This window comes from Pongo abelii, chromosome 9, assembly GCF_028885655.2.
Source record: "Pongo abelii isolate AG06213 chromosome 9, NHGRI_mPonAbe1-v2.0_pri, whole genome shotgun sequence".
In the NCBI taxonomy this organism is placed as follows: domain Eukaryota; kingdom Metazoa; phylum Chordata; class Mammalia; order Primates; family Hominidae; genus Pongo; species Pongo abelii.
The window spans coordinates 85,806,515-85,828,188 of NC_071994.2; the positions used below are offsets into that span (position 1 = coordinate 85,806,515).

The 21,674-nt window shown below is 37.4% G+C and overlaps 1 protein-coding gene and 1 long non-coding RNA gene across 26 annotated transcripts in view; one reads left to right on the forward strand and one right to left on the reverse strand.

Annotated features, from left to right (window-relative positions):
- DLG2 (discs large MAGUK scaffold protein 2) overlaps positions 1–21,674 on the reverse strand; it is a 2,173,778-nt gene that overhangs the window by 172,270 nt on the left and 1,979,834 nt on the right. For all 25 annotated transcript variants that reach the window (XR_008511650.1, XM_024254994.3, XM_024254993.3 and 22 more), the window contains one exon: positions 4,645–4,759. Coding sequence is in view for 24 of the 25 variants with exons in the window: in XM_024254994.3 (XP_024110762.1) it covers positions 4,645–4,759 (115 nt within the window). In the remaining variant the exon portion in view is untranslated. The remainder of the gene's footprint in view (positions 1–4,644; positions 4,760–21,674) is intronic.
- Positions 14,919–20,793, forward strand: LOC134762103 (uncharacterized). The gene is made up of 3 exons (XR_010141743.1): positions 14,919–15,041; positions 16,128–17,171; positions 18,358–20,793. It is a non-coding gene; the product is annotated as an uncharacterized LOC134762103 (long non-coding RNA).

The following is a 21,674-nucleotide window of genomic DNA, read 5'->3' on the forward strand; positions in this document are numbered from 1 at the left end:
GTTTTGGGGAGAATTCTATGGGATAATACATGTAAAACAATAGAATAATGGTTGACCCATAGAAAATGTCTGACAAATACTTCCCTCTATTTCTACTTCCTCATCTGTGTCAGGGATAACTGCCTTCCAAACTGGCTACAACACCAAGGGTCTAAGGATCCTCGATATGTTTAATATAAGGTAGTAAAGACACTCTCTTTTGTTTGTCTGTGTACCTTGTTATCTGCCTGGAATGTTCCCTCTTGTCTATTCCATCTGTAAGCCGTAAATCATGACCCATTAGTGAGTTATTAAATCAAGTTAATGAGCTATGATCTCCATTTTTTAAAAAGGAGAGAAACAGAATGGAAAATATCAAAGTACACTGTATACAAAAAGTGTTATTACTGTTTAACAAAAATGTTGTTTCTGTTTTATGTGTATATGTATTTACTGGGTCAGGATAAATAATGTACTTCTTACTTTGCTTCTAAATATTTGAAAGGCTCCTGGTTACCTCATATAAGAGCTTCAAGAATTAATTAGATATCTTTCCATGGAAGCAATCAAGATTCCAGGCCTTTCTAGAGCTAACAGATCTTTTCATATCACATTGCATTTAATTATCTTCCCTTCGTCTGTCTTCCCCAGCAGACATAAGTTTTTTTCAGACAGGAAACATGACTGTTACTGCTGCGTCCTCAGTGTCCATTATAGGTCCTGGCACATAATATATACTCAAAAAATGTTTGATGAAGGTCTGAATAAATCACAGCAACTGTTTCTTAAATCCACATTCAAAACTCAGAGGTTATTTGCTTGAACTCTCAAAATCGATATCTTTTATTAACAAGTGAACAGGGCTGTTTTTCTTTTACATTCTTTCCTGTGACCTTTTTCTCCTTCCCCTTGGTGGAATGATTTGCTTTTTTTCCTCGCCCTCCCCATTCTCCCAGCATCCTGGGTACTCTAACTTTCCTTTTATCAAAACAAAGGATCGTTCTTTAGAAATTTGCACTTTTGTATAAATTTAATCCCCCATATCTTTGGCTTCTCCTAGTAGCATTTATACAAAAGGTGCATCCCTGTTAGTAGCAGGAAAAGCCTTGTTCTTTCTTTATTATACCAGCTTTTATCAGCTAGTAGATAAGAAGGGAAAAGGATATTTTAGAGGTAGCGAGATCTTCATGAGCTCATAAACTCACTCTTCCAAGGCAGTGAACGAGAACCTCAAAATACATGCAATAAAATTCATATTCCAGTAGCTCAGGAGCCTAAATGCATCTATGTTTGAAGAATTGATAATGTACTTGTGCAGCATTTTGAAAAACATTTTATTCATATTTGTAACCTTATTTACTTTTAAATGAACTACATGTTTCACAATGTTTTACCGCTATATGTTTCACAATGCAGGAAATACACAATACAAGTAGCATATTAAATCAAACATACTCAAATCATTCCCATAGAACACAAACAGTTAACATTAGCAATAATCAATTCCGCTTGCACAGCACCACTAAAGTACTTCAAGCACTTCACACAAAAGATTAAAGGAAAAAAATTATAACTAGATTAGAAAATAGAGAGGGTTGGCTCATGTTTAAAATACTGCCTGGCTCAGAGAGTGCTGGCTACCACTCCCTTCAAAATTTCAGGTAAACAAATTGCTACCACCTAGGAAGATCATTTCTAGTGGGGAAATGAAGGCAGCTTCTGCAAGACCCCAGGAAGGTACATTCTCTCTGACACCACCAGGACCAGGGCTAGAGCTGGGAGCATGCTTGTGAGCATGCATGTGTGTGTGTGTGTAGGGGTATGGGAGGTAAATCCAAGGGGAAGAATGGTTTTTTGGTGCAAGCAAATATTTTACTAAGTCAGCTAAATTGTTTCTCACAGAACAAAGAAGGTGCTTGCTTTCTGATTTAGGTTTTGGCTTCATAGAAAACTATAAATAATACCAAAGAAATCCCACATTCCTATAGCACAGTTTATCCTGTGCAAAAACCCCAAAGACATTTGTGTTAGAATTTCTCCTCTCCTTATTCCTTAATCAAAGAGTCCAGCACTGTGCTGACAGAAGCAGATTGGGAATCACAGCTAAAGTGTATTCAACAGCTGACACCACATAAACTAAGCCCTTAGGGAGGCAGAGTGATATGGGGAGAAGTATGGGACTCGTGGTAGGAGAGCTGATTCTGCCACAAATAGCTGTGGGATCCCAGGCAAGTCTCTGTCTCTGTTCTCCTCGGGCCTCAGTTTCCTCTTCTGTAAATTAAGCAGAGGGCCCAATGATAGCTAAGGTTCCTTCTAGCCCTAGAATTACATAAAGCTAAGCAAAGTGAGGAGAATAACACCATTTTCAGGATGTTATTCTCTGATTTGTGACATGCTCATCCTCTTATATTTATATAATCAGAGAAACCCTGCTAGTAATTTATTCTGAGAGAGCAAGTAGTTGACTTTCTAAAATAAACACAACTGACCACGGTCCTATACAAGCACTCTAGACAAAGCAAGCATCTGTATGAAAATCCTGTAGTCAAAATTGGTATTAAAAAAAGTACAAAGGTACAGACTTGTTGAATTCTTTTTGGTAAGAATTTCACTTAGGCCTTGCTTCTTGCTTTTTTTTTTTTTTGGTCTGTTTTATCACTTTTCATGAGAATAAGGCCAGGGAGCTCTTGTAAGTTCTTTCTTTCTGATTTGCTGATATGAATATATGCATGGCCCATATTTCTTTTAATTTTATGTCTCTTAGAGTTGTTTAGACACTAAAGTCAGCCCTCTAGGTACAAAATAAGTAGTAATAATTGAACATTTGGAAACTAAATACCATATTTGTATATTACAGAGATTTCATTTGGGGACTTCCTTATGAAGTGTCAAGTATTTTTGAGTCTCATTAAAAAGAGGTTCCTCCTTTCAATACAGTCTCCAACCACTACTTTGTTACTCTAAGTCTTTGTCTCTTCTGTATGTTATACTTCTATTTATGATTTTAGAGAATAAAGATTTGAATCTAATTACTACTCTTTCAAATAAGTGTATTAGTTTTATATAATATCATATCACTTCATTTAATTTTCTTAATCTTCCAAAACTTAATAGCCATTAGCAATATATTTCAGCAAATTTCTTCTAGTATCTGAACAATTTATGCATTCTATCTCTTAATAAGATACTTGGTAATTTTCCCTCCGAGCTTTATTATATATAACCATTTCAGTTACACTAACTGATTTAGTTCTAACCTATTAACCCAGCTGACTTTTTCCAATTTGCTACCAGGGACTAAAACATTTCAAAATTTAAAAATATTTTGTAGCATGTAGACCAGCAATACAACACAAGAGAGAAGAAGAACCACAAATGGAGCTTGTTAACTTTCCATCATATTTGTAATGTCACTACAAGACATGTTCTAGGGTGGTTCTGAACAGTCACAGATGACAATTAAGGGTATCAAAATAATCTTTTGAAATGGAGTTGGCCAAATTCAAAGGGTTAATAACTTGTTTTTCTTAATCTCAGGGCTTCTCTGGAATAAGAAGGGACTCTAGGCTTATCACTTCAGTTGGGAAATTAAGCCCTATGAGAACCTGTCCCTTCCAGAATCCCACTCCCTTCTTAGCCCTGCTGTGAATACCAAATACACACAAAACTTAACTTTAGAGCCAAAGTGGCACCAACAGCAAAAGTTCAACTCAAGTATGTAAATTAGTATCTATAACATATACGTCATGCCTAAAATTTCAGGTAAGAAGGATATGACCTCAGGTTGGAGTCAGATTGAATTCAAGCCAGAGTAGGGAGTGGAGAATTCAATAAGAACAGGCATGGTTCTTCCATATGGTACGTAGATTCATGTTGCCCGTTAATTAGGCATCACTTTCTTCCTTTTGCCCATTAGTACTTATATATTTTTAAAAGTACAGTCAGCACTGATGAAGTTTGGAAGTAATACGGGAAGCTTGTCTTGGAAGAGGAGCATGTTATAGTTGAGTGTTGATGGATCTTACTCAAGAGGTAGCTACTAGGATGAAAGACTGGAAGGCATTTCATGTTCAATCAATCATTTATCTTTTTCTGGTAAATTAATGAGTTTTGTCAGACAAGGAACAAGTAACTTTTATGGTCTGAGAAAAAAACTGGTAGCGACACGATACAGAAGGAAGTCTTTCTGCCAAAACTTGTTAGAGAAAAGCACATAACTCTTTAGAAGAATGCTGTGGATTTTAAATTGATGCACTAAAGTTAATGCAATCAGTATCTGGCAGGTTAGGAGATAATACAGGAATATTTTCTTTTCACACTGATGGTAAGCAAATGTCCAAGGGTTTGGTCCACATACGCCATTTAAGATTTATTAGAAAAGAAAATGTTTCTTCTCATTATTTTTATTGCAACCTATGCTGAGCCCTTTATCCTGGATCATAACATTGCCAAAGAATAGCTTGATAAAAGCAGGCACCTTTGACTAACTTAATCTAATAACATTTCAAACATTTATTCCAAATGCTTAAACAAAAGGTCTTTCAGTAGTGTACTGATGAACATGGGTTAAGTAGGACACATGTTCTGTTGCTACATGGTGTTGCCTTTGTTTTCTCAAGTTGAATTGCTCACAAAGTACGGATAGAGAAATACTCCATTGCCTACCTGACGTAGAGGGAGCGTTTCTGATTGGTTCGCAGGGATCCGGACCCGGAGCTCATGCTGTGGTTCATCATCTGCTCTCGTAGGTCATGGATTTTGGCCTCAAATCGAGCGTAATCTGGGAATGAAAACAAAGGTAGCAAATTTGGCTCTGTGCCTTCAAGAGTTAGAAATGCTGCACAGCCCAGGCAGCCCTTCACCCACGTTGTTGGTTCCTTTGCCAAACAATGGGGAGATGCACAACTCAAGGGTATGCCTGTTTACTATTATTTACTCACAGACATTTATAAGAGGAAAATGATAAATCAGTTATTTCCCAAAAGGTACCTAGAAAACACACCACCATCAAATTCCCAACTGGTAAAAAGTCCATGGGGGCTGGGAGAGGGAGGATGGGGGATCATGGGAAAGGAGGGAGGTAGATGTGGTTATAAACAGGCAATGTAAAGTATCCTTGTGGTGATGGAAATGTTCTCTATCTTACCTGCAGTGGTGGATATTGGTAACTGCACGTGTGATAAAATTACACAGAACTAAACACACACACACACACAACTGGGGAAAATCTGAATAATATCGATGAATTGTGTCAACGTGAATATCCTAGTTGTGATAATATGCAATAGTTTTGCAAAATGTTACTATTGGGAGAAACTGAGTAAAGTAGTTATTTCTTACAGCTGCATGTGAATATATAATTATCTCAAAAACAAAAAGCAAAAAAAAAAACAAAACAAAAAACAAAAACTCCATGGGAATCCCAACTCAATGGGGTATTGAGGAGAGACTCTAGTTACTCTCAGCCTGATAGACCTGACAATCAAGAGTTTGGTGATGAATTGTGTAAGAAATGTCATTTAATTTAACTAAGTTTTGTTAGGGGGTGGGGGTCTGCTAGAAGTTGACCACGTGGGATCATACCTCAATTTAGTCCTATAGCTTTGCCCACATGCCAAATTTTAGAAATTTTCAAACATTAAAAATTATGGGCATAAAAAAATCAAAGAAATCTGCATATTATACCATTGCTATTGTTTCATAGAAAAAAATATTTTTGGCATGTCAATCCAATAAAAATAAAGAAAGAATAGGTTCTAAGGTACTTATTAACACAATGAACATGTAAAAAGAAACGGCTTTTGATGTTTCAATATTTTTTATCACAACCTAGAAACTTCTATCATTTCCTTGGCAAAACAATGTCTTGCTTTAGAAAATTCAGCAGGCTTAACTTACCCACAAATAACTTAAAAATGTTAATTGAAATTATAAATGGTTCTTTTAATTACAAAGAAACTCACCATGAAGAATTTTAATAGAGTATATCAGTACATTTCAGAAAACAATTTGATTTTCAATTCAATTTATTCACAACTTTAATAAAACAAGGATGAATGAATATAATAAAAGATGATCTACTTACAGAGTGTTTCAAATTCTTTATAAGAAAAAGTTCTATAAAATGTAATTTCATTTCAACTTACTGGATATGTATTGATTAATGTAGGGATAGCTTTTCTAAAAGATTTGACCTTAGTTTTCAGCAATAAATAGATAACAGGAAAATAAACTCTGAATATTAAATATTTTTAAAGTTTAGTACACAACAGATAAAGCCATAATAGTTGGCTGGAAATTTCTGGTGCATAAGCAAAGTCTGGTATTATCCAGATTTGGAAGGCTTCCTGCTCATGCTTAGCTTTGAATAATTAAGTCCTAAATGATTAAATAAGCAGAACACATATTTAACAACATATTTAAGGTAAAAATCTATTGACTATAATTTAGGAAAATGTATTTCATTTTCTAGCGAGAGAAAACATTTATTTATAAACATCAATATGATACTGTATGCAAGCCAGGCGTGGTGACACACACATATAGTCCCAGCTATTTGGGAGACTGAGGCAGGAGAATCACTTGAGCCCAGGATTTCAAGGTTTCAGTGACTTATGATCTCACCACTGCACTCCAGCTTGGGTAACAAAGATTTAAATCATTTTGAGCAAGTCGTATTTTCTTGCCACCTTGGAAGAGTCAATTAACATTTATTGCTGACCACATGGCAGACAATATGCTCAATGCTTCATAGGCATTATCTCATTTCTGTTTTAAATTACAAAACGAAGTCTATGGATGTTGAAAATTTTGAAATATATAGAAAAACACAGGATAAAAATTGAGAGGCTCTCGTCTCTTCTGCCTTCCCTTACCTTCTCTCTCACTGCTCTCTTTCTCTACAGCTTACCCTAGTGGTACATGTATGGTTGTGTGCTGGATATGTATGTGTGTGTTTGTGGGTAGCTGTGTGTGTACATACACACATACCCATACAAACAAAACCATAGCTATTTAATGTATTAAGACTTTTTCCCCCTTTTTAATAGTGTAATTTGGATATTTTCCTGCCTTCTACCAAATACATAAATATCATTTTTCTTAATACTCTTAATACTCTATTCCATAGTTTAGACTGTATTTAACAACTCCCTTATCATTAGATATTTAGGCTTGTCCAGCTTTTTGCTATCATAAACAGGGATCTTGGTGTACGTGTGCATGTTGACAGCAGGTTAGTAGAGCACCAGAAGTGGAACTACTGGTCAAACCTTCGCACAAAAATCATACAGCCTCTAATAGCATTTCCAAGAGAAGAAAATGGCCTTGTCTGGAACACAGATCAGGAACTCTTAACTTTTTCTGATCCATGCTTTACATTGCCGCTTGATAAATACTACTTGTCACCTCTGAGTACCACTAAATCTCCCATCTAGAGATGGGACACTCTCCTTTATACCTTTGATGACTTTACTACACATGATAAAAGCAGGAGATCCCATCTTCCAGCTGCCCCTTCTTAAACATTTAACTCTGTGCAAGTCCCAACCCTCATTTAATCACTTTGCTACTTCATTGTATTCATCACACCAACTTGCAGTTATTTGTACAGTTGTTCATCTTCCATTAGACTGAGCCCTCTGAGGGCAGGAAATATTTTTCATTCTTTTTGGAACTTCCTTTTCCCAACATAGTGTCTGAGATGCTCAATAAACTTTTTTTTGAGTGAATAAAAAATAAATGAGGGAGTAGAATACCTAGATGAATTCAGTTATAAATTGGCTCCAGATACTGAAATTGTCCATTTTCATTTTCATGTTTTTGCAATGAGAAAGATGAACATGCGTCTCCCCTAGTACTACTTTTTTCAAAACTAAATATTCTAATTCCAAGGCTTTATTTCTGTCAAATCACTACCACTTCCAAATTCTTCTGTTATTTTTATTGTTCTCTAGGATCTCTCCATCTCAATCATGTCATACAGTGGAAACAATTCTCTGACACTTCATCTATATACAATCAACACTTAGGCTCTTGTAGCTGCCACATTTTTTATAACACAATAGGATACTTACCTTAATAATAAATTATATTTGCCTTACAGTATGGCTTATTAGATACCCAAAATGTTTTCTGCCATGCTTTCAAAATGTTTTGACTGCATGACATTCTATGGTGTTAAAATTCCCCAATATGAATGATTTATACCGCATTTGCCTTAATTGGAATCTATCCTGTTTTCATCTTTCCTACTTTGACAGTCATCTTAATGTAAATCCTGTGTCAGAGGTGCTTATCTGTCTCTTTGCTACTTTTCTTTGAAAACTAAACATAGATGCAAGAAATTACACATAGTAAAACTAGTAAGATCTGGGTTTATAAATATAAATGGTGTGTCTGTGGCGGCAGAGCTCTGTCTCCAGCTTCTTGGAGATAAACAAGTTTATAGTTAGAAATGCTCTAGAAGTAAACAGGAAACCTGCTACACAAATTGTGAAATATAAGTCTTTATGTTTTATAGAAGTACTGAAATTGTATTTCTCAACAAGTTAAAACAGAAAAACCTAACTACCATATCCATTAAAAATTAATTATCTCTTCCTCAAATGTTTTACTCATATCTATGCCTGTCCCTTTGGAACATTTTTCAGTCAAATTCATAACACTGTCTTGATTCTAAGCCTCAGGAGAACATTCAAATGAAATTTTCAAATGCTTCAATCTTTATATCATCCAATGTGGAATTCATGTTTACTGAGCACCTGCAATGAGCTAGGATCTGTACTACATACTTTAAAAAATATATTATTTTTCCTAAGAAAGTTCTGAGGTAGATATATTATTTTACAGATGAGGAAACAGAGGTTCAGAGAGGTTAACTAACTTCACGAAAGTCATAGAGCTACTAGGTAACAGAGTTCATTGGACATGGAACTAGGATTCAACCCTGGATCGCCGTGAAGCCATTTTGTTTCCATGACATCACGACATTGGTTATAACACCACAATTGTTTAGAATGTAAGGCTTGTTTAGAATGTAAGGCCTCCTCAATTCTCCACCCTTCCCCTCTTGACATCTTGCTCTTCTTCCCTTCATCTATTGTGTTAGTCAGGTGTGTGCTGGTCTTCCCTCTATCAAACTGTAAGCTACTTGGAGACTTGGGATGCCTCACTCACCTCTATTCCCAAACCTCAGGGTCTATCATTCTACCTTCTGTATAGACAGGACTTTCATAGTTTTGAACAAGTCAGAACCTGAAAGAATTTGCTTCCAGAATAGGACACTGACAGGAAAATTAAGCATGATCATGCCGAGGTATAAAACAATATTAAAATTGCAGCACTTTCTTCTGTCTTGCTTTGCATGAAATAGGTGTCCGGTAAATACTTTTTAAATTACAAGTTATTTTATGTTTTTTGGGGATTTTCTTCTGTAACAAGAAGCAAACCACTGAAACCCAACTCCTAAGCAAACGTTTTAGAGGACCTTCATGAAACATTACCTCCAGCTAGTTCTTTCCCCACCTCTATGTATGATAACCCATTTTTTCCTCCACATTTTTGAGTATGTAAAGCCAGTTGTTCCTGACTAGGTGAATTTAATTTGGGGTTCTGGCATTTGTTTTCACTTGAACAAGATGGATGATAATAGTAAAAAGTGTACAAGATTTGGGTTATGGAGATGGAGTCAAAATCCTGGTTGTGCCACTAAATAGCTATACATTACTGTGAAAGTTATTAACCTCTCTGTGCTTAATTTTCTCAAGTAAAATAGGAATAAGAATTGGACCTACCTCAAGATCTGTTGAGAAGATTATGAGAGAGCTGATGGATCTAAAAGACTGGTGCTTGGTAATGACTCTCAATTCTTTCTATTACTTCTGTGTGTAATTCATCACCTATTCTTGTTCATCACTTGTGAAAATTGTAACCCCTTTCTGTACTGAGTAAAATGGAAACCTGTGTCTGCTCCTAGAGCCCCCTGTTACAGCCTCCCTCTACCTGTTATGAATTGATGTCTTCACCAGGTCAAATAGGAATGAGCCACAGATGGCCATACTTTGGGACACTTGCCATCAGGTGGAACTTCTCATCTGCTAGGCAACCACTCAGGGTACTTCTCATAAGTCCTTGGAGTCCAGGAGAATAATGTCCAATTCCAAAGCTGCTGCTGTTTTCAGGAATATCAGTGACTTCCTTCATCAGTATTGTCTCAAGGCCTTGAGCTACTGATGGACACTTGGATGGAGCAAGGTCACAGGTGTGAACACCACAAACTACACAGTGAGGGGGCTCTGCCATACACTTGCTTGCAATTTGTTAAGGGTGAGTAAGGCGACTCAGAATGCAAATCTACCATTCACACAGAAAAGGAGGCATTGCCTCCTGTGAGAAGGCTGGCCTTGTTTAATGCAGTAGGATTGATCTGCATTGATTAAAACTGCCCGGCTGCTCATGTCTTCGAGACTCAGGTGGCTTACTTTGGTTCTGAGATAAGAAAACGATACACTCAGTGGGTTAGGCAATAGCATGAGGCCATGGCCTGCCCTCCCCCTTTCCCAAGTGAGATGGTGGGCAGCATGCCCCCCGATCAGTCACGACCTCATCCAGGGGTCTCACGATTGCCAGATAAGAGGAAGCCATGAATGGAGGGAGAAGGGTTAGAAACTCTATGTTATGGCTGCATAGTATTCCATGGTGTATATGTGCCACATTTTCTTAATCCAGCCTATCATTGTTGGACATTTGGGTTGGTTCCAAGTCTTTGCTATTGTGAATAATAAAAAATGATGAGTTCATGTCCTTTGTAGGGACATGGATGAAGCTGGAAACCATCATTCTCAGCAAACTATCGCAAGGACAAAAAACCCAACACCGCATGTTCTCACTCATAGGTGGGAATTGAACAATGAGAACACATGGACACAGGAAGGGGAAACATCACACACCGGGGCCTGTTGTGGGGTGCGGGGAGTGGGGAGGTATAGCATTAGGAGATATACCTAATGTTAAATGACGAGTTAATGGGTGCAGCACACCAACATGGCACATGTATACATATGTAACAAACATGCACGTTATGAACATGTACCCTAAAACTTAAAGTATAATAATAAAAAAAAAGGTACTGGGAGTAAAATTAAAAAAAAAAAAAAGAAACTCTTTGTTAGAAGGCCAGCTTTTAGTCTTAATCTTGTCATTTATTACTAATGGGGCCTTGGGAAGTTACTGAACCTCAGTTTGTTCATCTACAAATTGTGAGGTTCACATCACAAAGTGGTTGTGAGACTCAAAATGAGATTTGACTGAAGTGTTCTGAAAATATAAGATAGGTGTTGCTGTTATTACTTTGGTGACTCCTGTCAGGACAAAGACATATGCAGTTCTCAGTGGCACTAATGGTGACAGTGGCACCCTCTTTCTGTTTGTTCATTATAAACATGTGTGCAGCTTTAACAACAACTGGTAAGATCACTGAGCTGTTAACAGGACTCTGCACATCCAAGCAACAGAGACTACTTTCCTGCTGAGTTATCCATTTCCACACTACAGGAGAATTAGTTTGAAGAGACCACCTGCTGTACACATGCGATGCTTTAAATAGACACATCTGAACTAGAAGCTCTTGGTGTCTTATAATAAAGGAAATTTGTGCTTTAGGACAACTTCCAATACGGCTGGGGTAAATGTCAATGGTGTGTAGTCTGTTGGCGGTCACAATATTGTTTACCTGGATGTGACCCTCATTGTTACTGAAGCTCAGGAAGGGTACATGGTAACGATGAAGCAGAAATGGTTTACATCTATTCTTAGCAGAGCATCTAATCACTGCTCCAGGAATGAGATGCTGTGAGCAATGATAAATGTTTCCATTTCTTTGGTGGAAACATCCTTCTTTCATTTATTCAGTAAATATTTCTTCAGGGTTTATTACATGTCTTGCACAATTCTAATTGCTAGGGATACTGAATCCACTGAAAAGATTTTTTTCCTCAAGAGGCTCACAGGATAGTGCATAGTTGCTTGTAATTTTCTAGTTTCTTCTTGTGAATACAAAAAGAGCATTTGGTATTTAAATATCTGCTCCATTTGAGGAGTATCATGTTCTTTTTAGATGGTAACAGGATATCAAGAAACCCTTCTATCATGGAAATACGCTAATACAGTCAGTTCCATGTTAAAATGGACAAATTGGGGCAGGTTAAATCTTTGTGAACTATCTGGTTACTTATAGAGTGAGAAGAGCAACTTGGTGTTCAAAGCAGTACCTTGGAATCAGAGTTTCTGGATTTGAGTCCTGGCTCTGAGAGATGTTAAGAAAATACCATACCCACTCAGAGATGCTGTTTTCTTATTTGTAAAATGTAGAAATCATCCCTACCCCTATATATTGTTGTTCTGAATATCCAAGAGAGTGTAATTTATTTCCATCCTTTTAAGCAGTATCGATTTTAAAAAGCACCATCAATGAATAAAAGCATCTTTTTTTTGGAGAGGGTGGACAAAAGACTCTTCTGATTTCACAAGCTGAAATGTATTTTGTGGAGAGGGGAAGATGTAAGTCTTATAATCAATGAAATATGATAACTCAGAAGTTTAGAACTAGAAAATCCCAAACAAATATACTACTGCTCTCTTTCCATTGGACTCTTAACCAAATAGTCACACCTAAGAGGATTTGCCATAGCACACTATTTATACGTCAATTTCAAGAAGCAATGCTTTGTCAACATTCTTTCATATGATGATACAAAAATAATTTTAATTATTTGGAGCCAGAAAATATTAGATGGTTGCCATTTCATCACCTCTTCTTTTTCTAGTTTTCCTGGAATTTCAGAGCCAGATATGCACAGAAGGGGCCCAGTCACATTACTTTAGGCTTTAGAGATACACTTAGAGCTTTTCTCACCCTGGCTGCTTTTCAAGTCATCCTGTCTGGAAGGGTGCCATTAGGAACTATTTGAGGAGCGTGGCTCCCCTCCCAGATACGCATTGGAATGCCCACCTCCGTCAAGAGCACTGAGCTCTGGTGACTGGAACAATTTGGGGTGGATCTCTCCAGGCTACTGCCTAAGGATTTTACTAGCTTTTACTTCAACTCCTGACTTAGCTCATCTCTCAAGTTGCCAACCTGCCTCTGTGTTGAAGTGGTGACATGGAATTTTCCATTGCTAAAGATTTACAGATGTTTGGCTTACAAATCCGAGAGAGAGAGAGAGAGAGAGAGTGTGTGTGTATGTGTGTGTGAGAGAGAATGAGAGAGAGAGAGAGAGAGACATAGAGAGAGAGAGATACAGAGATGGAGACAGACAAATAGATTATGAACTAAATTCATCAGAATCCAACTTAACCAGAAATTCTAGACAATAGCAAGAATCTACCTTTTCTGCACTCCGCAAAGGAAGAGGACGTATGCACCTATCTCTTGTACTTCTTTGCTATTGACCATTAATAGCTCAGTTATGGATACCATGAGGGCATGGATGTTATCATGTTTTTTTCTGTATCCCTAACACTTGGCATAGAGTGTGGCACACAGTTATCAGCTAATAAATACTAATGTAAGTGCTTGCTGAATTGGATGAGTTAAATGAAGAGTTCTGATAAACAGAAATGATCCTTTAGCTTACCAGATCTAATACTAAATAGATCAGCCTTTTAGAATAATTTTTAATAACACACTGAATTAAAGGATGTCTTTCTCCATTCCTCCTCATCCCTTCTCTGTTTTCAGATAGAATTGGGATCATTTGTTTTGACTAGAACAATCTCTTGCAGCTTGGATGGAGAAACTTTACAGAGGTTTCAGCCAAACACTCAGGAATTCTTTAATGTGTGAAATAAAATAACTTTTATAGGCAAATAACAATCTGAATCTCTAACTAGCTATTTCATATAATATGCATATAACTCTGAAAATTACACACATCAAATTTCAATTTGGCTTCATGCATGCTTTGTTTTATAGATTCATAAAGGCAGATTTTCTCTGATTATCAGGCTTATTGCAAAATGGAGTCAACACAGAAACTTCCTGAAGTTGGCAAAGCTTGTTTTCTTTGGGTGACAGGAGTAACTGATGTATTATTATTTTTTAAGGCTCTGAGATAAATCTGATTCATGTTTGAATCATAAGTTTATTATTGATTTTTAGTGTGGATTTTGCATAAGATACTCTATTTAGAGAATACTCAGTTTTCTCATATGCACAACAGAAAAAAAGTAGTTACCTGATCAAATTTTTTGAAAGGTAAATGAAACAGCAGTTGTAAATGGCATAGTCCATTGTTAGGAACAAACTAGTTGCTCAATAAATGAATTAAAAAAACGATGAGGCTCTCTTGAAGCTTTATATTCCCTGTCTATAAAATGGAGACATCACTCATTTCCTGCTTACATTACAAGATTGCTGTGAAGATCAAATGAAGAAACAGATAAAAATGTTTGGTAAATTGAATTGTACAGTATAAATAGAAAGTGGTGACAAAAGTAATTCATACCAATGCAGTTTTTTAAAAATATCCCAACCTGCCTACACGACTACTTCCTCTCTCTGAGATTTATCTCAAAAGTGGAATTAGATTCCTGTCTTAGCCGTAAAAATAAAGCCACAAAGGGCATCATGCATGAGAGAGTAAATGTGAAACTCTGTGGGGGAAAATGGAAACTTCAGATATTATTAGGGCCTAGCTGCCAATGGTGATTCTCTCAAGATTTTATTGGCAGGTTGAGTGAAAGTGCCAGAGTGTGGATGCACAAGCTGTAGTTTAATTGGTGTGATTTATAGCTAATGGTGCATCAGAAGAAGGAACTAGGAACTGTGCCTTCTAATTTAAGGCATAGTACCTAAGACTGCATCCACTAGATAAGAAAACCTTCCTTGGCAAACTCAAATATTAAATCTTTGCTGAATTTGTCTTGTTCTTCTGTATAAAAATCATGGAGCCAGGAGCTAAAATAATATCTAAGTTTCCTCTTTGCCTGACGCCATCCATGCAAAATGTGACTTGCTTCTTCAGCAGCAGCATGAAAACAAACTAATACACCACTATTCCTAGGTAAGTAGAGCCACAATGGGAAGACCACTAAGGGAATATGGAGGCTCACGGAGGCTAGTCAGTTTATCCAAGGCCACACAGCAGAGCTGGGACTCAAACTCAAGTCTTCTAGTAGTAGTTTCATTCAGGTTTTTTTTTTTTTTTTTTTTTTTTCTGCATTGATTCTAGACTTTCTTCTACAAGTGACTACTTTTCTCTGTTTTGTTCCTGACATGAACAGGTCCATGGCTGTCTCAGACTTGTTTGGTTACCCTAAGTAACCATTTAGCAGCCAATTTCTGATATGACTATAGATACATGTCTATAAGTTAATTCTATAGGTGATTTGGCATGATCAAAATGAAAAGGCTTTGTTTGAGTTCCCCAGTATACTCCTCAAATGAAAGCTTCTCAAAATATCATTTTGAGATACAACAGGTCTTTCCTTCAAATACAACAGATATTTTTCTTTTGCAGTACTCAGCATACATACAACTATTTATCTGTAAGTACGTGCTTAGAATCTGTGAAGCACATTGCAGGTACCTGACATACGTCTAACTGATGGAGTGAGGCTGCTAATGTGGCCATCTCTCCCTCTTCCTGATAAGAAAGTGAACCAGCCATTTCAAAATGTGGAGAATTCGATAAATATGTTCTACTCCTCTACAGCTCTCCCACTAAAATAATTTTCAATTTTCAATTGAGGTGAAAGGAAGAATCAGCAGAGAGACGGACTGAGAGAATTGTTTATACTCATAACTTCGTTCTCAACATAATTATCTATTTCTGAATCCTAAAAATCACCTAGCTAGATTCTCCCTCAATCTGAAGATTACCTTTTACTCCTTGAGATGCTGAATGTGTTCCTATTGATCATATTAATATTGCAAGTATTTTGTGTTATGCAGCCAGAAAAATCACATAATGGGAACTTACCCACAGCCCCCAAACTCATAAACAGGAGCTGAATAGAAATTCCTCAGTGCAATTTATGGTAACAATTTCATGCTCAGTTTAGTTACTTCAATGACGCAGAAAAGAAATTTCTTTTGCTTATTTCAGTAATTTTTTTCTAAAAAATTGTTCCCCTAATTTTTGGTAAAGGATCTATGAGAAAGTGAAGAACTTCCTGGTTGTACATGGATTTGGAATTGTCACTTAAGTGAGGCCGAAATATAACCCTATACCATTCACTGCACAGTACCATTTGCTATAAATTTGACCTCTAAAACAAAGATATTACAAAATCATTGAGTGTTTTTTTAAGGGATATATGATATTTGTCACTTAGTCCCCAGTATTATGATGGAAAGCCTGGATAGCCTAAAAACCTGGAGGTCATTTAGGCATCTCTTTCACCGGTTGGGTGAGAAATGGTGAAGAAGATGGGAATGGAGAAGGGACATACATTTGGTAAGTGTAAATAAGAATCTTTGCTGATTAATTCAGTGTGGCCCATGAGAAAGAGTGGAAGTGTCCAAGGTTCCCTCAGGTTTACAGCTTGGGCAACTGATTGAGAACAGAAAGGAGCTGCCATTGAGAGGAAGAAAAGAAAATGACACTGAGTCCATGTTGGGACACATTGGGTTTAAAGGGATATCATTATGACCTAGGCTCTCTGAATTCCAGTGACTGGGAATATGGGAAGATACATCTTTAACAATTGAAGCAATTTATACACTTTAACAATTGAAGCAATTTATACGCCAGAGCCTAAGGAATATTTATAGATGAGGGCTGTGCTGCAATGACAGATAGGGTTGTGTGAAACATACACTAATCTGACCATTCTATCCTCCAGACTCAGGGAAGGAAATAATAAAAGTAGGTAACCATTAAAAATAGACTTTTATGCATAAATAAATAAAAATCGGCTAGGAGACAATTCATCCCCGTATAACTAAAACAGGCAAATTTATCTTTCCTCTGATTAATAATTTAAGAAAAAATCCCAAGCATGCTGCCTATGGAGGTGTAGGAGTAGCTCCTATAATTAGACTCCAATTTGAACCATGAGGGTGAGGATCAGAAAGCTGACTCAGAGCCTGGTGTCAATTATTTGCAGTTTGTACAACGAAAGGCTAAAAATTTGGGAGATGCAGGATGACTGAAGCCCGATTCTGGGGGTTGTTATAGCACAGTTACAGGGTAAGTTTTTTCCATTGTTATTTGCTGGAAAATTTATTCTCCATCTCCTTTAGTCTGTGCCTGAATTTTGTGGGACTTGCTTGAGAATGGTATTCATGCTTTAAATCCAAGAGCCAGGAATCATCGCATTTCAACAATTTTCCTATTTATTTTAACCAAAACAGAGCTGGTTTCTATAAATCAATTTTAAAAATTATCCTCTTTGATACAATCTACTTATGTTTGATCGATTTTAGAATAAACTAACAGATACAAAGAGCTTATTAAGCTAGCTTGGTTCAGTGGAGAACTATAGCAGAAACAGCAGGTTTCTATCTGGCACATTTTGGATTTATCTGGACGCAAGAGGATGTGAAAAGAACACCTTTCAGACAAAAGCCAGTCTTGAGTAGGAATTTAATATTCCTTGCCCAAACAGCTTAGTTTGTTTCCCATTTTGTGTCATTATCTGAATCCTTTTTTATCTCCTATATAGAACAAATTCTCTCCCTCTATTTAATAGCCTTTCAGATATGAAACAGAGAGAGAGAGAGAGAGAGAGAGAGAGAGAGGAAGGAAGGAAGGGAGGGAGGGAAAGAGAGAGGGAAAGAAGGAAGGAAAAGCTCGAATTTCTTCTGTTCTTTTGGTAACACACCTTCTCCCCTTCACATCCTCCAGCTGCTCCCCTTAGGGCTTTTTGTAGACACTTTTGCTGGTCTCTCCTCTTCTCTCACACACTGCTCACCACTGTACTTTATTTTGTACCATCTGTCTCCATCCTTTCCCAACTCCTGAGCACTCAGCCTCCTCTGGATCTTTTCTGGTTCCTTCACTCCTAGAACTGTGTCTGGTTGGCTCATGAAGGCAAATGACAAATGTTTGCCATATGCACATGTATGTGCATGAATGAATACATCCAGGTTCTGATTTCCTCGGGGCAACCTCTACTTTCTCAATGCCCCTCTTAAGATGGGGGTGTGGGAGGGTCCTCCTAGAACTGAACATGATATTCCAGGTGTGATCTAATACATTTAAATGTCCAAAAGCTCTTTCTTCCCTAAATGTTCCTTTTTAAAAGCTACTGTTCTCAATTAATGGGTGTCTCATCTTCTTAAGTATATTAATTAGAGGTATTTTGATGTTTCCCTCCATTCTCTGGATTACCTCTTGATTCTCTGGATTCTTTGTGATTCTGTTTTGTTTTAAGGATGTCCTCAGGTGTCTGGTGATCCTTGCTTATAAGTCCAAATTAATGATGAGGCACTAAAATGCTGACTGGAAGCTCTCTGTGCAGGCAAGTATTGTTGAATAGTGGTAAACAAGAGACATGTTCATTTTGGAGACACTCAAATATCAGGACCTATAAATCTCTATGCCAAGTCAATTTCCCCAGAGTCTCTTAATATCATTTCTTTCAGGTTAAAAGCCTGGTTACCAGGTTCTGGGAGTGAAGGGAGGAGTGGGGCTTAGACAAGGGTGGGGGCGGGGGTATGTCTCATAATTCACTAAATACCTTCTTTTATATCTGTGTTCTCTGTGCAGCATTTTACCCCCACCATCATCCATGTCTGATGCCTCAGGTTCAATCTGGTTCAGTCTTTCCAAAGAGGAAACATTGGTTGGGTGGGAATGATTGGCAGGTTGAAGAGAGAATTTGAAGCTGTAGCTGCTCCTTTTAAAACTTCTAAATAATCTTTGTGTTTTCAGGCCTTCCTCACACCCATGCCTTCAGATACCCAAGGCCTTTAATACCCGAGTCCTTCCAGGATTCTGCACATCTCATTAGCTTCATATTCCTGTAAATACTTGGGTTTCTGCTTTCTCAGCTCTGATTTGTCATTTTCCAATCAATCATCAGCATTCCAGCTTCCAAAGTTTTGCTCATATATCTTACATGTGTTGTCTTGACTGACTTCTTTTTGGACCTTAGATTTTTTACCTATTTAAATTCCTGAATTGTTACTTTAGTGGAGTTTTGGAAGGGAACAAAAATATAGGCAGGTGTTTAAATTATCACATTTAACAAGGAACTCAAAATTTATATTTAATTCTATTTAATTTAATCTGGCTGCTTTCTTGTCATCAGTCTATTTGAAAAGTTCATATGGATCCAGCTCTGTCATCATCACATGTTCTATATCCCCAAACCTTGTGACATCTGCAAAAAAGTACAGAAGACCTCAAGAGAAGATAAGCTAGAATTTATTTATTTTTATACCTTTTATTCAGTTTTTATTAAAGCTTTCCTACCTTTCCAGATTGACACAGAATTATTCCATGAATCTGTCTATTAATCCATTTACAACAAGTGCTGGGGATAGAAATTAAGATTTAAACATATAATTCCTGCCATCAAAGGACTCTCTGTTGATTAGGGGACACAGGCAAGAAAACAGACAGCAAGTTTGTTAAGGCATGAACAAAGACCTGTGTTGGTACACACAGTACAGAGAGGAAGTACAAAGAGGATGGTACTTAAGAAGAGTTAAACCTAGACCTAATCTTAGAGGATGAGGAAGCATTGGGTAGACTAGAAGACTAGGTGTAGGGGTGAAGGAAGGCGTATCAGAGAAAATGGAGCAGCTACATAGAGGCAAGGACTATGCCTCTTCTGCCTCTGAAGAGGAGACATTTCTTTCAATCAATAGAAAATACAGGACAAAGGGGACTAAGTCATCTTTTGATGGGATAACTTGATGTTAGTGTCCTTCTATGAGAAAATGGGAAGCAGCCCCTTATAATAAAATCTCTGGCTTTTGAATTACCAAGTAAAACTGAGGTGTCAGCAACCCTTGGCTGAATATGGAACTTGCTAATAGAACCCCTACATTCATGGGAAGGGATAAAAGCGCTTTAAAAAGTACAAAAGCATTGTGTGAGTATATGGGATTAATATTACTACTACAATATTGCCTACCACCACCATCCCCGGCCCTGAGGAGTCTTCTTAAACTTACAAAATGAAGCTGCTTCTCTGTGGATGTAGACATTTCCTGGTTTCAACACTGCACCATAGCTATGAATTATGTCAACATTGGGAAGAGGCAGTGTGGAAGGTGCACAGGAGCTCTCTGTACATTTCTTTGAAACTTCATTTATACCTTTTAAAAGTTAAAAAGAAGTAGCAGCGGCAGCTTCTCAAGGCCAGAGATGGGAGCTCTATTTCATTTGCATTTCTACTCAGGGCTATAATGAATTGAACTCAATGTGTTGCTAAAGATTATTATGAAATTAAAATCCAATTAGGATGGTCTCGTGGGTCTGGTAAAAGCTTGGATTAGAGACCAGGCACAACACGGGGTTGGGGGAGAAGGACTGCTCAATGGAAGTAGGGCTGAGTGGGGAGTTTAAAGCACTGGCCTCTAAGTATAGGAACCACAGTACAAATTTTAAAATATACTCAGGATAGTTAGTATTTGATCAAAATCCACTGTGAAGCGAGGAATTTTTCCTGCTGGGCATTCTATTTTCCAGTTCTGTGATCAAGCCCAGTGACTGGTAAATACAATATGCCCCACTAGCCCCCAGCTTCTCCCAGCTCCTCCCAGCTCCTATTCCCTCCTGGTGCTGAAAGGGAGAAAGACTAAGAAATTCCAAGGCCTGGTCAGGAAAGTGATCTTGAAATCATACACAATGAATAGTGCCGTCACTAATGACTCAGGTTGTAAAGAAACAGTGAAGTGAGGAAATTCTTTCTATGCAAAGAATGCCTAGATATTTAGGCAAAATTGAAGAGGATGAGGCAGGAATAACCAGGACAAACTTAGTAAGAACTTCAACCCTGGTTTTTCCAAGATTCAGTTTATGTAATGATCATTTTCTCTCATATCTAATTCCCTTACTTCTCCTGCTCTGTTTTATATCGTAAGTGCTGACTTCATGCAAATTACATGGAATTTGCATGTAATTTGGAATTTGCTCCCTGGGAAAATCACTTCTGACTAGGTTCAGCCAATGGGAGGAACTAACAGGAGATTGGAAGGTAGGAGGAAGGGAGGCATAAGGGAATTTCTTTCCCCTCTCTGTTTCAGGTGGCATTTCAAGAATGTCTGTTTTTCCTCCATGATTTCTATAGATTTTCCTTAATTTTCAAGTCTCCATTAGCATAGGTATGAAGGTTTCTCAATGTGCTCTTGCTTTGGCTTCCTTTAGTCAGAATAGAAAGAGAAAGTTTTTTAAACTTTATTCAAACATATCAGGGGTTTGCTAGAGAATACATTATTTGCCCCTAGTTATCTTGATGTTATAAAAGGAGGCAGACCTGGACAAGTGTAAATTAGCACAGACATTCTAACAATCACCAGACAAATGCAACCAATAAGTAGTGCCAATGCAAGAAGTTTTGACCATAATGCCCGTGTGCAGTAGGCTGAATGATGGCCCCCAAGTATATCTATATCCTAATCCTGAGAACTTGTGAATGTTACTTGCTATGCTGAAAGGGACTTTGAAGGTGTGATTAAGGGTTTTGAGATGGGGAGATTTTCCTGGATTATATGAGTGTGTCCTAAATATAATCACATA